Genomic DNA, 16,330 nt, shown 5'->3' on the forward strand with positions numbered 1-16,330 from the left:
AAAGCATTTCAGTTTCTCGGTCAGCTTCCCACAAGTTTGGTTTAGTGTGTTTCCAACACTTTGCTTCCCTAGCCGTTGCATCACTTTCCGGCTCGAGCCGAATTTGTATTTTCAGTCGTCTCCAGAAGGTACGTGTCTTCTTCATATTTATTTTTCGCAAGCCTTACCTTTCACTAAAATTGTCACGCTTGCTTTAGGCTTTAAAATAAAAACAATGCTCCCTGGATTGAATTTATCGGCAATTTTTTACAGGCAGGATCAGCTGTCTTCCCTAGAAAATAGTCTTTGCGATTCGTACAACATAGGGAATAAGCAGAGAGGCTTTTGAAGATGAAGCTGATCAGGCTGCACAGAACTTTCTAATTAGTAAATATGGAGGGCGCAAACCAAGTGCTGATGCCTTCACAAGATGATTCCACACTCCAGTCACTCACATCATTGTAAAAACATCCATAACATTTTATTCCCAACTGAAGAAGGCCCAACACTTTTAAGTACCTAAGTCACTGTTGGTTACCTTCTACTTCATACATGATCGGTTGAAGAGGGGAAAAAATGGAGCTCTACTTTATGGGTAAATGATGATGTTTCTTGAGATGTAAAAGTGTTGTGAACAGGGATAGACCGAGGGGGCGAGTGGCGCAGTCAAACCTAAAAATTTAAAATTACCATAAATTTTAAAAAAAATTTATGCATTTCTAGTTGAAAATCTGTTTCGCCCCCTAGAATTTTAGTTTGTCCTTAGAATTTTAGATCATCTCCTTTGAGTTTAAGTTCGCCGCCTAATATAAAATTTTGCGTCCGTTCTTGTGATTGTTGTCAGGTAAAAATAAAAGTAGTCTAAGTAGATCAAAGAAATGTTTGTAAGGGCTATGTTTAATAGGTTGCTCGAATGGGATCCATAGAAGAATGCAATAGTGATGGTAAAACTATAAGTTTATCACTGCTTTGAATCGGAATGAGAAAACGGTGCCCTGAAAATATGAATGACAGCAAAAAAGCTTCCGTTGCCGGGAGTCTCTCGGGTGAGAACCAAGTATCCTAACCAATTAGACTACAGCGGATTGTTGGTACAGTTCTTTTTTTAGTTTTTAAAACCATTATTGATGATTTGTAAATTATAGCATATATATATATATATATATATATTTCAGTATTATCATCAATACATAAAGAAAATTAGGTAATATACGGAGGTTCAGCTGTTATTAGCCCCATAAGGCATAACCATTTGCGATTGTGAACATAACAAAAAGTATGAAGGGAAAATACTATAATAGAACCAAAACAGTCAAAAAGAAATTTGATTGAGCTAAGAACTGGGTCTTTTGATTAGTGTTAACCATGGCTTAATTGAATTCTCCACTAATCCTTCATATATTGCACATGACTTTGAGAGTTGAGTACAAAGATTGAGAAAATTAAAAATTGATTAAAATAATATTTTATTAAATAAAGTTTGATTTGTGTTTCTGCACTTACTTTATTCTAAGTCTATGATCTTCCTTTATTCTTTGGAAGAGAAGGGAGATTATTCCACTCACGTGATACGACCTTTTCTTCTTTACAAGAAAGACTAAAGAAATGGAGCCAACTAAAACACATATGAAGTGAGGTCAGTGTACCTTTGATTAGGGTTATATATAAATTCAATCGGGGAATCGTTCTCTTGTGATTTGTTACCCCCCAACAACTTCCATTTATCAATTGATTTCGATGTTAACGATGAACTATGTATATGCACTGAAGATGGGAATATTCCCCTTTTACGAAAGTTGATCGAAGATCGCCCCTCCTGGGGTCTGTGTTACCGACAATACCTTTGAATCACAGGGTCGGTTTTAGAGCCCCTGCCAAAGATGGACCCAAAGGTAAGGTTGTTCATGGACGATTAACCGTTATAACCGTTATGAGATTTTTTTAACCATAACCTAATCATTAAAAAACAGTTAATCCGTTAATGGTTAACCATTATTAACGATTCGATTACAAGTTAACCTATTAATTATAATTATTTGTCATTTTTTTTATAATTCATACTACATAAAAATGTAGCAATTAACACATATTTACATCGGTGTAAGTGAATAAAATAAACAAGTGTAGCACTTAACACGTACTTACACCAATGTAAGTGAAAAAATAAACAAGTGTAGCACTTAATACGTACTTTCACTGGTGTAAGTGAATAAAACAACAAATTGTAGCACTTAACACATATTACACGGGTGTAAGTGAATAAAATAAAAAAAGTATAACACTTGACACAACAATGTAAGTAAATAAAATAAAAAAGTATAGCACTTAACATATACTTACACTGATGTAAGTATGTACATCTCCTAATATCTTAGTACCTAACAATAAACATATAATTATATTAGTGTTCTATATTTTCAAAGAAATAAAATATATATATATATATATATACATTAAGTTATTTGTATACAAATTTTACTAAAAGTATATATAAATTATAAATAATAGAAATTTATATTAAGTTATTTATGTAAAAATAAAATAAATTTAGAGATATAATTATAAATTTAATTTATTAACGGTTAACCGTTTATCAAAATTCGTAACTGTAACCTTAATCGTTAACTATCTTTTTTAGCTATTCGGTTAACCGAAACCGTTTAGTATTAATGGTTCGATTAATTAACCTGATAAATATAACGGTTACACCGATTAACGGTTACGGTTATCGATTTTATATTTTTTTGAACACCTCTACCGAAAGGTTGGTTTGATAAGAGAATTCGAATAATAATATAATATCACAATCACTTCTTATCTACATTTTCTTCGATGCCCAACCGCCTTTCTCATAAAAGTTAGAGATTAAATCACAGCTTAATGCCAAATTTAATAAAACAGCACGAAAGATCAGAGGTCAAAAAGGTACACTAACCTCTTTTTTATTTGATTAAAAATATTTTATAAGTTTGTTTGTTTGTTTAAATATCTATGAGCATCATCAAATCTCGATTTTCATCTCACGCTGAGGTATTCAAGATAACGAAAGCGAGCCAATGTGTGTATATATATATTGGTACGCCCTTTGTTTAAAGTATATTAATAGTGTAAAGGAAAAGCACCAAGATTCTCCAAGTTGTTTATCAACGTCAATATCAAATCCTTCGTTCGAAAACATGAAGCCAAAGTCAGAAAAGGCAACCATTTTAGGCTTTATAGATTTTATGTTCGCTTCATCATAAAATATGGCTGATTTTTCCAGATAATGTTAATGTTGCTGATAATTTTATTTCGTAAAATAATGTTGTCTCGGAATTATTTCTTCAAATGAAGTGATTGCTACAGTACACCCCAAATACGCATTACACTCTATGCGTCTCTCCCCTGCATGCACTCCCCACTTGTGCCCGTGACACTGCCCCTGCATGGCAGTCTGCATGCAACATGCATGCAGTAATTACAGCTGCAATAATAACAGCAATAATGCTGCAATCACGGCTTCGGTCTCTTCATAAACATTATATCTTCACTTTATAAGGGGACCTTCAGCTATTGATCCATCTGCGGCGGAATCTTCATTGATATCTTCCAAATCTTTCTGATAAACTATTCGAAGCCCACATTTCTTCACCTTAACACTTATGTGACTATCATCGGATGTGACTGAAAACTGGAGTTCATCAAATTCCTGATTTGAGCAATCCAATGTTGATGAATTCTCAGTTTCACTTTCACCACATTTATCCTCCAGGGAAAATGGATATAATCTTTCACGGAACAAAAAACAACAATAAAGGTGGTCCTTTATTATGGGCTGGTTATATTCTTTAGAAAAAATCCAGCCGTCCCCTGAGACACGTCGAGGATTTCTACCCCGAAAACCAGATCCATCAGAATCAGCTTGTCCAGAATTCCTATGATGGATAATAGCATCACATGTGAGTTCCTCATCCCTTGAAGCATCATCATTGACAAAAATGCAGCAGAAGGCAACTCCGATCCATTGACTATCATTCTGAATATTGTTAGGCAGTGGTATCTTGATTGAAGAGTCAACTGTTTGATGGCTGAACCATTTTGGGATTTCACCTCCGGGCATAACAACATCAAAACTTTTTCTTAAACATGCAACTATCTGCAAAATAAAATGTTGTTTGGTAACTGATACTGTAATTCTTCAAGAATGAGATTCTGTAAATACAAAGAATGATAAATCGACCTTAAGATAGATTTTCAGCATTGTTAATGCATTGATATTCTCAACTATTTTGTAGCAGTGAAGACCATTAAACCGTGTCAAATCCACTGCCTTGCAAAACTTTGATGGAGTTGCAAATAGTTCTAGAGAAGCACCAAGACTAGGAAACGATTTAAGCTCCCTGCAATTTGACAATCCAAGATATTGAAGACTGAGAAATCTAATGACAGACACAGGTACGCTGATGAAATTGTTACCACCAAGCTCAAGCTTTTCCAAATAGGGTAAACAATGAATATCACTTGGAATATCTCCTTCACGAAGATTGCAGTTCCTTAGTTTCAGCTCTCTTAGTGAAATCAAACCTGACAGTGAATGTAACATAAGAGGCACAGACTCGATCCGTCCTCTTTGGAATACCTGGAAAAGAGAAGGTAGATTTGGTGCTAACTTAGATGATGGTGCCTTGAGCCTATTCAAAGACAAAACTTTAAGATTTTTAAGTTGAAAAATGAAGGATGGCGGTTTTGCTATGGCTGTTTCACTTAAGTCAAGCTCTTCCAACAACTCTACTTGCTGCAAATTCTCCGGTAAATTTTCAACTTCATAGCAACCTGAAAGATCAAGAGTTTTTAGATATTTACACCCACCTATGCTGCTTGGGAGACTAATAAGGTTTCTACAATCTTTTAGGATTAATGTTTCAAGAGATTCTATTCCAATTTTGGTTGGAAGATTCCTAAGACTTGTGCAGCTTCTTAAATTCAAAAGTTTAAGCCTCGAAAGAACTCCGACTGATGGATGAACATCTACTATTCTTGTACAACCCTCCAATATCAAAATTTCCAGATTTGGGGCTGTTGTAAAGTCCGGTGTCTTGATCAGGTTATCGGACCCTTTGAGGTTGAGCACTTTCAAATTATACAGGGGCTGCTGAAAATAATAATAAATTAGAGAAGATTTAGTTCCTAAAATAAGTTAAAAAACAATGATCATATGAATTAGTTCTTACCATATTTCCCCTCCATAGTTGTTCAATGCGACTGTATGGTAGCAGAAGTGCAACCAGGTTGTCTGGTTGGAAGCTTGGAGGTAAGAATCTTAAAGGATATCCCATCCAATCTAAGAGCCGCAACTCATTAGGAAGATATTTGAGTTCATCACAATTTAAGAGGCAAAGGACTTTGAGCAATCTCAATTTTTTCATCTTCGAGACAGCATTAACATTCAAATTGAGCATCTTGTTAGATATCCTGATAACCAAGGGTAAAACAACGAAAATTCTGTTCAAATTTAAAAATATCCCAAAGCATTTCATACCTAAAAGCAAGGCTGCTCCAACACTTAATTTATCTATGCTCCATCAAGCACTCGTATCCCACACATCCGAATATAAACATAGAGATGATTCTTCAAGTATTTTCAAAATAAATTAGAAAAACTAAAAGTATAGTGAGTAAAATAAGAAAGAGAGTATAACTCAATAAGGAACGGTGTAATTTGAGTATAGTGATATAATAAAACTTTAAGGGTCACTTTTGACAAAATATGAAATTTACACATGGATGCATGTTTATGTATGTTTTGCTACCTTTTATTGTCAATGATCATGCCTTCAATCGCTTCCGTAGCCTAAAAACATTCAAAAGTAAGACATAAGAAACAAAAAAAATAAAATGAGGCAATTTCTGTGATAAAACTTGTGAAAAATTACATTGTGTATATCATTTTTGTCTTTAACATTAATATAATATGCAATTTCCTTGGAAAGACTTACAGTGTTTTTCGTTAGCACATGATATACATCATTTTCCTCCCACAATCTACAACGTTTTCCAGGCTCCTCAATAGATTTTTCCCTAACAATTCTTCTTCCCATTTCTTGTAGTAAGTTATGCATCCACAATTTGTTGGTTTCATCAACAGTTAGTAGAGACTTCTTAATGAGAACATCGATTCCAATATCCTGGAAAAACTCACAGCCATCCAATACTTTCATGACAAAATCTTTCTCGTCCCCATTGAAGAAGCATGCTATATCTAGAAATATGTTCTTCTCCGTTTCTTCTAATCCATCAAAGCTAATTCGAAGTCTGTCAATAATCTCTTTGTTAGAATCCTTTTCAAGTCTTTGGATTGCACTTCTCCATTGAGCTACATCTCTACCGCACAAAAAAGAACCCAAGACTTCAAGAGCTAAGGGGAGACCACTGGCATATTTTGCAACATGTTCAGAAAGCTCAACAAAAACATCATTTGGTGCTGTCTCACTATCAAAAGCTTTCAAACTGAAAAGTTTAAGTGCCTCGCTGTCATTCAATGTTGAAGGCTTATACACATCATCAACTCGGTAAGATTGGAGCAAGTGTTCATCTCTTGTTGTTATAATGATTCTACTCCCTAAACCGAACCAATCATGCCTTCCAACCAAGCATTTCAAGTGCTGTAAATTATCCACATCATCAATCACAACAAGGATCTTTTTGTTAGATAATCTGTGGCTAATTATGGCATTCCCTTCATGAACATTGAAAAATTCGAAGACTTCACCGGACAAGATCTGGAAAAGAAGTTGTTTCTGTAGAGAAACAATTCCAAATTTGTCTGAAACTTCTCGAACGTCAGCAATGAAGCATTTACCTTCAAAATGAGATGACATTTGGTCGTATACAACTCTTGCGAGAGTTGTTTTACCGATGCCACCCATTCCGCAAATTCCTATGATGCGGATGTCATCTTCCCCAATCTCTATTTTGGAATGCAACTCCTCCAAGCGTGAACTAATTCCAACCAACTCATCATGAACAATTGGATATGTCTGACATAATTTTGCTGATATTTTTCTAACAATATCTCCTATAAACTCTGATTCATGCCTACAAAGAAATAAAATTCAGTTCATTTTTATAATTATTAAATTAATTAAACAAGAAAACAGGAAAGAAAAGAATGATTTACCTGTTATTTAAATGCCATCCTTTGATGTTAGCCACTTGAGTCAAAGCATTTCGCCACCTCAGAATCTTTTCTTTATCTTCCATGTATCTCTCTGCATGTTTGGCAAATGCTTCTTCAACTTTTTCTTTATGTTTTCTTAAATCAGATGGATTCACATCGTAGAAGATTGGAAACACTTTATGTCCTTTCTCGTTTTTTTGTTTAACAATCTCAACAAGCTCCTCCAAGCACCAACTTGAAAAGGCATAGGTTTCTGAAAAAACAATTACCGAGCACCATGATTGTTGAATGGCTCCGAAGAGTTGTGGTGCGATCTCTTCACCGGCATCCATCTTTGGATCATCCTTGAAAGTGATAATTCCACTTCGATTTAGAGCATCATAGAGATGATCTGTGAAGCTTTTACGGGTATCTTCACCTCTAAAACTCAAGAAAACATCGTATTTCTTTCTAGAAATACATGATAAAGTTGAAGGTAATAATGACATGATGAATTATGAGAAGGAAAATTTTGGGTTTATAGATTTGAGAAGGCTTTGTTCATCAACAAGAAATAATAGTTCTCAAACTCTGATATTATCCTGTTCTATCTCCCGTCAATTGGTCCAAGTTTTCTTTCAAACTCATGTGGCTACTGGCTATGATTTGCATTTTCCACGCTTTAGTTCAATGCGTATACTCGGGGCTAGCTTCTATGGTTGATATTTTCCCCCTCATAACCGAGTCATGTCATACTTGTTCTACTTCCCATCACTTTCTACGTTTCACATCAATCAATCTATATATATATATTAAGAGAACATTAATTTCTTGTATAAGAAAAATGATAGAGGGAGACTTGTCAATTAAACATTAATTATGAAGCCCCACATTTGACAAGCATTGCTTCAATTATGAGAATCAAATCAAAGTTGAGAGTTACCCAGTCATTTCTTTATGGAAAAAAAGGTAAACTTTGATTTCCAAAGTCATCTGAGTAATTGCAGCCAAAGGAATTGATAATAACTTTACAAGCCTAAGGAAGTAACTTCAGATCAAGCCATGATCAACCAGTACCTACAGCTGACAAAACATAATTAAAACCTTCAAAATGGTTGAAATTCAAATCAAAATTGCACTTAAATTTCGAAGCTACTTCACAACTCACTGTGTGGAAATCATAAAAGAAAGATGCCCAGCATCTACCGTGGTTTCCCTAATAATACAATGACGGTGAATTACAAAACAGTAAAAGCAAAGCAAATCTAATTAGCTTCACCTTTGATATCAGATTAATGATTCGATTTGTGGTTCTTGCCGGAATTGTAGTAATGTAGATTTAAAAACAATAATGTATTGCCATACTCACTGCCATAGTCTTCTACTTTGCTCCGGTCAAAGAAAATGTCACCACCATCAGCATCCTCCTCCTAGGGCAACAAGAACTTATGATTGCATTGGGGCCATTGAATACAGATTTGAGAAATTAGAAATGATTCTAATGATTTGATTTTAATTGAATTCATATTTTTCTTTGAATTATGATTGATTATATTTGGACATAAATATTGGATCAGAAAAAATATCATTGAAACATCATGTTCGCGAGAGAAATCTTTTATTCCCTTTGATTAGGTTTTTGCACGGTTTTGCATATAATACAAGCTCAAAGTCCCAAACACAATACAGTATATAGTTTGTCCTCAGGAAGTGGAGAGCTTGAAATAGAAGCGAAGCTAGCTAGTACCAGCATTACCATTTTCCAAGAATGGATATGAAATCATATTATCCAATGACGGGGATGAGGATGAGGACGAGAACGAATGCACAAAGGCTTCAAATCTCTCTGCGCCCCCATGAAATGCAGCCGGTGGCGTCAAATTTTCTGGTAAGTCAACCTCTCCATCAAGATACCTTACTAACTTACTATATCCTCAACAATGAATCCTTTCAATTCAATTTACTTCATAAATAACAATTAAACTGTAGGGGAAATTTTGAAAGTTCACTGCTGAGATTGGATATTAATTCTTAAAAATCACTGAAATGGCCTTTTTCCTTTTGGACAGCCAAGATTTCAATTGACAGCAACTCCAGCAGAAAGGGAATTGGTACGAAGGGCATCTTGGCCGGACATTTTTGCATTTGAGAGCTTGAGAACCTCCACGGCTTCCTCCACTTTGGCTGCCAGTGATTCTGGGGACTCTAACAGAAGAAGCAGTTCAGAGTTGTCCATCTCTAGAAGCATTCCAGTTACCTTTTGGACCAGATCAGGCTGTATACAAGAGAAACATGTTAGCTATGAAGTATTCGTGTTCAATATTCGTATCACGATATAGGTTCGAAGGGATGATTCTCCATGTTCAGGTCACTGAAGAGTTATGTACTCAAATAATGAATATGCAACCGACACAAGTGTCGGACATAAATTTTCAAGAAAAATGAAGATATTCATGTCGGATCGTGTCTAAAAAGTAATTGTATATGTTCAAGTGTTCTAGGCTATGGAAATTAACTGGTGCTTGTGAACAAGGGGATAAATTCGTTCACCAAGTATTGTTTTTTGCTGCTCGGGTGAAGCCGCAGCAAGCATGCTACTCAGCATCTCACTCCCTTGTGTAAAAACTAAAACAGAGTTCGAACCACCTGGTGCCGCATCAGAGCCTTTGTTCACCTCTCTAGCTCGACCGTTTGGTACATATTTACCTTGCCCAGTCCACTGCAAAATGAAGAATCCGATCAACATAGACTCGAAAATATATAACAAGTGAATCCATGTAAAAGGGAGAGGGGGAAAAGTTTAACCTGTTGGTTACTTTGATCTTCCAAAGAATTCACTGTCTGAGTCAACTGTTGCGAATGAGGCACATATGTGACCGGGTGAGGACTGCCCTGCATAAGAGAAGGACCGTTCATCCGAGCCCGTTTTGCCCTGGTTTGCATTGGAGCAGTAGGAAACTACGAAATAGCATAAATAAGTACTCATATACTGGTAGTCATATAGTAGTTTGTACCTCTAATGTACTTGTATAGGAACCTAGAATGGATACATACCATGGGCAGTGATGGTTGAAAGACTGGTCTGGCTGATGGTGCAAAGCCATTACCCCTCCATCCTGGCCAAAAACTTAAAGGTTGGTACATCATCCCCGGCCTCAGAGGTATTTGAGAAACAACACGGGTCGGAGATATGTAGTAAAGCTGAGGATATCCTCCAGGGAGAATAGTTGTGGAAGGTCCTGCCAATCGGGCCATACACTGCTCATACCGAAGTTGCAATTGTGCTTGTCTATCCTCCTTCCTTTGAGCAATAGCAACATACAGAGGCTTCCGATGGAAAATATATCCTAAAAGATATACAATTCCGGGACAAAGATCGTTCACAAATTAAGGCATGAAACTTGAGATGCAAGACACAAGTGAATAACTTCCTAAATTATTATAAAAACTCGTTAACTTACCATGGAACATGCCGACGGCTTTAGCGGCCTCCTCCGGAGCAGAGAAACAGACAAATCCTAACCCCTTGTTTGTTCCTTTGTCATCTCGCATAAGTTTTGCAGAAGTAATTGTACCACATTGACTGAAAAGGTCTCTCAGCTCATCGTCGGTAACATCTTCATCAATGTTCTTCACATAAACATTTGAAGCCTGAAATTTGGAGAAAGATAAACTTATCATGAACTGAATCATGTAGAGAAATGAGCTCAGGCAAAGCTTACTTTATATTTCATGATCTGCTCCTTCCGTTGTTCCTCGTACTGATTACGCAATATTTGTTCGCGTTCTTCTTTCTTTTGTGCCCTTGCTACATGTAGAACCTTTGAACCTAATGAATACAAGCATACATCAAACTAAGTGTGTTAGGCCTCTCTTGGATTGAATTATGCCATCAATGAAGGCAAAGAGTGTTAGAACTATGTTACTTAAACTCCAGTATGCACGGACCAGGATATGCATAAAACGAAGAGTAAGTAAAGCATAGTAAAAGAAAGCCTACCAAGTTTTGATCCATTCATTGACTCCATTGCCCGCTTGGCATCATCGGGACATTCGAAGTTCGCAAAGCCGAAACCTCTCGAGGCACCATTTTCATCCCTTGCTACAGCCAGGGAGGCAATTTTCCCAAACTCAGAAAATTTCTCCTGCTTAATCTCTTCAGTGACATCTGGATCCAAGTTCTTCACATACAGATTTTTATATTTAACATCAGGACTTGGCAAAATCCTGTCACAGTTTTTCACGAATTTCCCAACAAATCTGGGACCATAAAATATATTAGATGAATTTTATTATTTGATTATTATCATTTATATAATCACTAATATCAATTATTATGATCATTGAACTACAAACATTATATTAAAAAATCATTTTTAGCATATAAATATGTTATAACCCCTTCAGTAATGAAGGAAATTTAAGCAGGAACTTTGTCGAACAAGTATTTGTATTTATCCGAGAAAGCAGGAAAACTGCTACAGTCGACAGAAAAAACCCAACAACCCCATTTACAAAGATTTACAAATGAGCACCCCAATTGGAACAAAAATCCCTATTAACAACATCAGCAGTATCTATACATCTACAAACAAGTTTTATTCTAATAATCTCCTCAATGGCCACCAAAATCGAAGATTGTCCCCTGCAAACACCTGTAAATTGCCTCATATTCCTTTCTTCCCAAACAAAGTAAATAAAATCCCATCAAGCAAGCTTCAAAATAAAAGAAATCAAAGATTTGCCCTTAAGATGATGCACAACCCATTCGAGCTCCTCATTCCACCCCAGAGCTCTCCTCCGAAGAAAACACTTGATCAACACGGCTTCCCAAACACCACAGCAAAAGAGCATTCAGAAAAAGATGGTCACGAGTTTCCCGATCATCACAAAATACGCACCCCCCCCCCATCCATCACAATCCCCATGTGTAACACACGATCCTTGGTAGGAAGCCTATCTAAAATGACCATCCACCCTATAAAGGCGTGTTTAGGGACATGGAGGGGAAACCAAAGAGACCAATACCAACTCACTTTAATCCCATCAGGCCTAAGTTTACTCCAAATCCAGCTAGTGGTAATACATGGAGAATTCAAAGAAGAATTTAGAACTAATTGAGCCTCACCTCTCAAATCCAGCTAGTATTAGCCTTTCCCTCAAACTGCCAAAAGCATTGCCCATTAAGTACATAGACATTAAGTCACGCCACCCATAGCGAATCTTCACCGGCCATAATTTTTCGAATAAGAGAAATAGAGCAAGCTTTGTTCCATCCTCTAATATCTTTTAACCCTAGGCCTCCCTCAAATTTGGGTGAACAAAAGAATATTTCTTTTTATAGATTAATGATGATTTTTTTTTACTTCATCTAAATTTTGAACTTTTGTGATTTAAAAGTTTGATTCGTATGAAAAAAATATAATTTTTAACCTTCAATTTTTTTAATTATTTTCATTTTATAGTTTATTTTAAATATATAAAATAAATTATTTAATTTTATAATAATTATATTTTATATAATTTCAAAATATGATTTATTTATTCAAATTAAAATTGATAAATTAATTATATTAGTTCATTACAATGCCTTAAAATTTTATGTTTTTTAAATATTTCATTTATAAATAATAATAAATCATCATGAAATATTTCTTTATAATTTAAATTGATATATTTTTATATAATATTAATTTTAATATATTTATAATTTATAATCTAATATCTAAAACTAAAATTTTTTAATTTTTAAAATGTTTTTTTAATATCAATTCTAGATAAATTTAAAATCAAACTTTTCAACGGCCCTCGGTATAAGTTGAGCCCCGCCTGCATCTATATCTCCGGGTTCTACCACGAGAATCCCATAAACAAAGCCATCAGATATCTGTGGAGAGAAACAGAAACGCACACAAGGTGACAAGGACACGGGTTTTGTTGGTTGAGTAAGGAACTTAAAGACACCCAAAGCTAAAAGCTGATTATTAGTTTACAAAGGTATATGCCTACTCTCTCCCTTCTTATCTGCTCATGCTTTCGTCATTACAATCTTCAATTCTTTCCTGTCTGTTTTTGTTTTCCTGGATCGATCAATTCAAATGATTTTGTTGATAACTCATGATTTGGGGAAGAATAATGGCTAGGTTAGCCTTCAATTTCACTTTTTTATATTCTGCGTTTCTTACGCCATCAACAAGACTTCATATTGGTGGCGCTGCCGAAGAAAATGGAAGTTTGGCCTTTCTAACCTCATAAAAAAACTTCTTCTTCTTCATTTGAATTTCTATAAACCACTTTATAGAGCTGTTATATATGCTTTTTCAATTTCTTTGCAGCTCTACAGATAAAAATGAATCGTGAATCCGGTAGCTGATATACTTTTTTAAGCTTTTGGTTTGCCCAATTTCATTCCTTGTCATCTGGTTTTGGTTTCCTCTCTTTTTCGCTCGTCCTTTGTTTTTCTCAATAGTCCCCTTTTGGCTGGCTTGGTAGCCTTGGACTATAACCTTGGGCCTTTATAATATATCCTCTTTAATTTATATTATTTTCATTGGAGAGAGATTTAAGTTGGTACTATGCTTGATCTCTGAATATTGAGGTTTCCTTCTCGGAATAAATCCTTCTAATTGCATTTTTTAAACATCGAATTGTCGGTTTCTTGATATTCTCTCTCTCTCTCTCTCTCTCTCTCTCTCTCTCTTTGGTGTTTCACTTTATTATGGTTATGGTTGATTAACTCCTTATTCAAATCATTGTTGCTTAAAGAAACTTTTCCCTCTTAACTTATTCTCCATCTCCATGTAGGCTCCTTTGGTTATTGCTTCTTTTTTGTCCCCTCCTCTGGTTCTCTGGACTAGTGCACTGTGCTTCCATCAGTTACATAGTCTAATCTCTGTTATTTTCTTGGATTTGTTTTACTAGGTTGCATTTGTTCCTTTGATATTTCTGCGTTGCACAACCAAAGCAATTGATGGTCCACATTGATGCTGGGGATCGAGACTTGCACAATCTTGTTTATTTTCCATTAACAAGTCTGCTCAATCAAGCAACTGATGGTATTAGCGTTAGATGTGAACATCTCGGAAACACCAATCTTCAGCCACTATACACAGGTTATATGAACAACCTGTTAAAGAAAACGATCCATTTTCTTTGTCTCATATCCAGATATTAGACAACAATGCATGTTTAGATATGGTCGGCCGAGGATCTGACGTCTCCTTTCAGGCCTACAAGGACCAAGTTTTTACCCTGGAGTCATCTATGGCAGCTGCTGGTTTTGATTCCCCTTCTGCCGTAAGCATCTCATCAAGCAGGAGTCCTTTCTCCCCACAAGGTTCTCAATCATACCTGTCTGATCCTCATCATTCCCCCGACAACACTTATGGATCACCATTCAGCGGCTCTTCGCATTGTTGGGGCCTGAATCAGATACTATAGATAGCTGCAATGGCTGCTTCATTACTGGGGCCCACCAAGCTGCTTCAATGGCTAGCTTAAACTGTGATCAACTGGTGGACATGATCCCTAACTTAGACCTGAAGCAGATCCTTGTTGCCTGTGGTCAAGCACTGCACGATGGTGATATGTTGACAGTGATTTGTTTAATGCATGAGTTGGAGAAAATAGTTTCAGTGTCCGGGGAACCTATCCAACGATTGGGTGCTTATGTGCTGGAAGGGCTTAGAGCGAGGTTGGAATCCTCAGGGAGTAACATCTACAAAGCCCTAAAATGCGAAGAGCCAACGAGCTCAGAACTGATGTCGTACATGCATATTCTCTTCAGGATCTGCCCATACTGGAAGTTTGCATACACGTCGGGTAATGTTGTTGTCAGGGAAGTCATGGAATATGAACAAAGAATTCACATCATAGATTTCCAAATAGCACGGGACCCAGTGGATGTTTCTTTTTGCAGCACTTGCAAAACGTCCTGGTGGGCCACCGTCCATCCGCATGACTGGTATTGATGATTCTCAATCAATTCATGCTTGAGGTGGGGGACTTGATATTGTGGGGCAGAGGCTATCGGTATTTGCTCAGTCGTACAATATGGCGTTTAATTTTCATGATGCCGCTATGTCTGGTTGTGAAATTCAACTAGAGCATCTTAAGGTTCAACCTGGAGAAGCCCTTGCCATGAACTTTCCATACATATTGCATCACATGCCAGATGAGAGTGCAAACATCTCGAATCACAGAGATCGACTGTTGAGGCTGGTCAAGAGTCTGTCACCCAAGGTTGTGACTCTTTCTGAGCAAGAGTCCAATACTAATACATCTCCATTCTTTTCAAGGTATCTTGAGACACTGGACTATTATTCAGCTATGTTTGAATCCATAGATGCAGCTTGTCCAAGAGACGACAAACAAAGGATCAATGCTGAGCAGCAACGTGTGGCTCGTGATAGCGTGAATATGATTGCTTGTGAGGGGACTGAGAGGGTGGAAAGGCATGAACTTCTAGGAAAGTGGAGGTCAAGGTTAACGATGGCTGGTTTTTCACAATATCCATTGAGCTCTTCGGTCACTATGGCTGTAAGAGATATGTTGAAGGAGTATGACAATAACTATAGACTTGCAGAGAGGGATAAGGCCCTCTATCTTGGCTGGGTAAATAGAGCAATGTCGACATTTTCGGCTAGGGGGTGAGAGCCTGTTACTCCATGCATTATGTAACTTCAGTACAGATTTTTGTTTTTTTTCTAGTTTTCTGTTGAAGTCTTTAAGAGCAAGGGGGTTTAGCGTTAATGTAAACTTAAAGAAACATTAGCTTAGCCTTTTTATTTTGTAGTTGTGATAGCGTTAGGTAAACAAAGCGACTTGAATGAGAAAATAGCAGTTATATATATATATATATATATATATATATATATATCCATCGTGTATCTGGAAATGACAAGAAGTCATCCATTTTCCTATGCATTTTGGCTTCTCATTTGGACATCAATTGATCAATTTATAAATACACATTTGCAGGTTTTAGCTAGCTCTTGTATATTGGAGAGAGAATAATAATGGAAAAGATGAAGTGAATGTTGGATCTTCCACTTTACCTTTCTCCTTAAAAACTCAGTATGCACTTTACCTTTTTCCTTACAAACTCAAAAGTGAGCATCCACTTATCTACAACTTTAGCCAAAGTTTTAAATGTATGAATCGAAACACCATTGACAAATGGAGAGGCAAGTGATGGAACTACAAAGCCAATAAATT

General features: G+C 36.3%; 2 protein-coding genes and 1 pseudogene across 2 annotated transcripts; 1 reads left to right on the forward strand and 2 right to left on the reverse strand.

The window, feature by feature from the left end:
• Positions 1 to 3,471: 3,471 nt before the first annotated feature.
• Positions 3,472 to 7,638, reverse strand: LOC120216727 (TMV resistance protein N-like). The gene is made up of 6 exons (XM_039214077.1): positions 7,136 to 7,638; positions 5,955 to 7,053; positions 5,769 to 5,809; positions 5,190 to 5,430; positions 4,199 to 5,107; positions 3,472 to 4,114 (listed from the first exon to the last, which is right to left on the reverse strand). The coding sequence occupies exons 1-6, from the start codon at positions 7,621 to 7,623 to the stop codon at positions 3,506 to 3,508; spliced, it is 3,387 nt and encodes a 1,128-aa protein (XP_039070008.1). The 5' UTR covers positions 7,624 to 7,638; the 3' UTR covers positions 3,472 to 3,505.
• Positions 7,639 to 9,171: 1,533 nt separating this feature from the next.
• Positions 9,172 to 12,298, reverse strand: LOC120216798 (polyadenylate-binding protein 7-like). The gene is made up of 8 exons (XM_039214121.1): positions 12,243 to 12,298; positions 11,115 to 11,374; positions 10,837 to 10,943; positions 10,576 to 10,765; positions 10,169 to 10,461; positions 9,920 to 10,072; positions 9,618 to 9,833; positions 9,172 to 9,389 (listed from the first exon to the last, which is right to left on the reverse strand). Exons 1-8 carry the CDS (start codon positions 12,296 to 12,298, stop codon positions 9,192 to 9,194), a joined length of 1,473 nt encoding a protein of 490 aa, XP_039070052.1. The 3' UTR covers positions 9,172 to 9,191.
• A 1,884-nt stretch (positions 12,299 to 14,182) lies between these two features.
• On the forward strand, positions 14,183 to 15,951 carry LOC120216728 (annotated as a pseudogene).
• Positions 15,952 to 16,330: the final 379 nt, after the last annotated feature.

The sequence above is a fragment of the Hibiscus syriacus genome, unplaced genomic scaffold, assembly GCF_006381635.1.
Source record: "Hibiscus syriacus cultivar Baekdansim isolate YM2019G1 unplaced genomic scaffold, ASM638163v2 tig00110163_pilon, whole genome shotgun sequence".
Taxonomy (NCBI): domain Eukaryota; kingdom Viridiplantae; phylum Streptophyta; class Magnoliopsida; order Malvales; family Malvaceae; genus Hibiscus; species Hibiscus syriacus.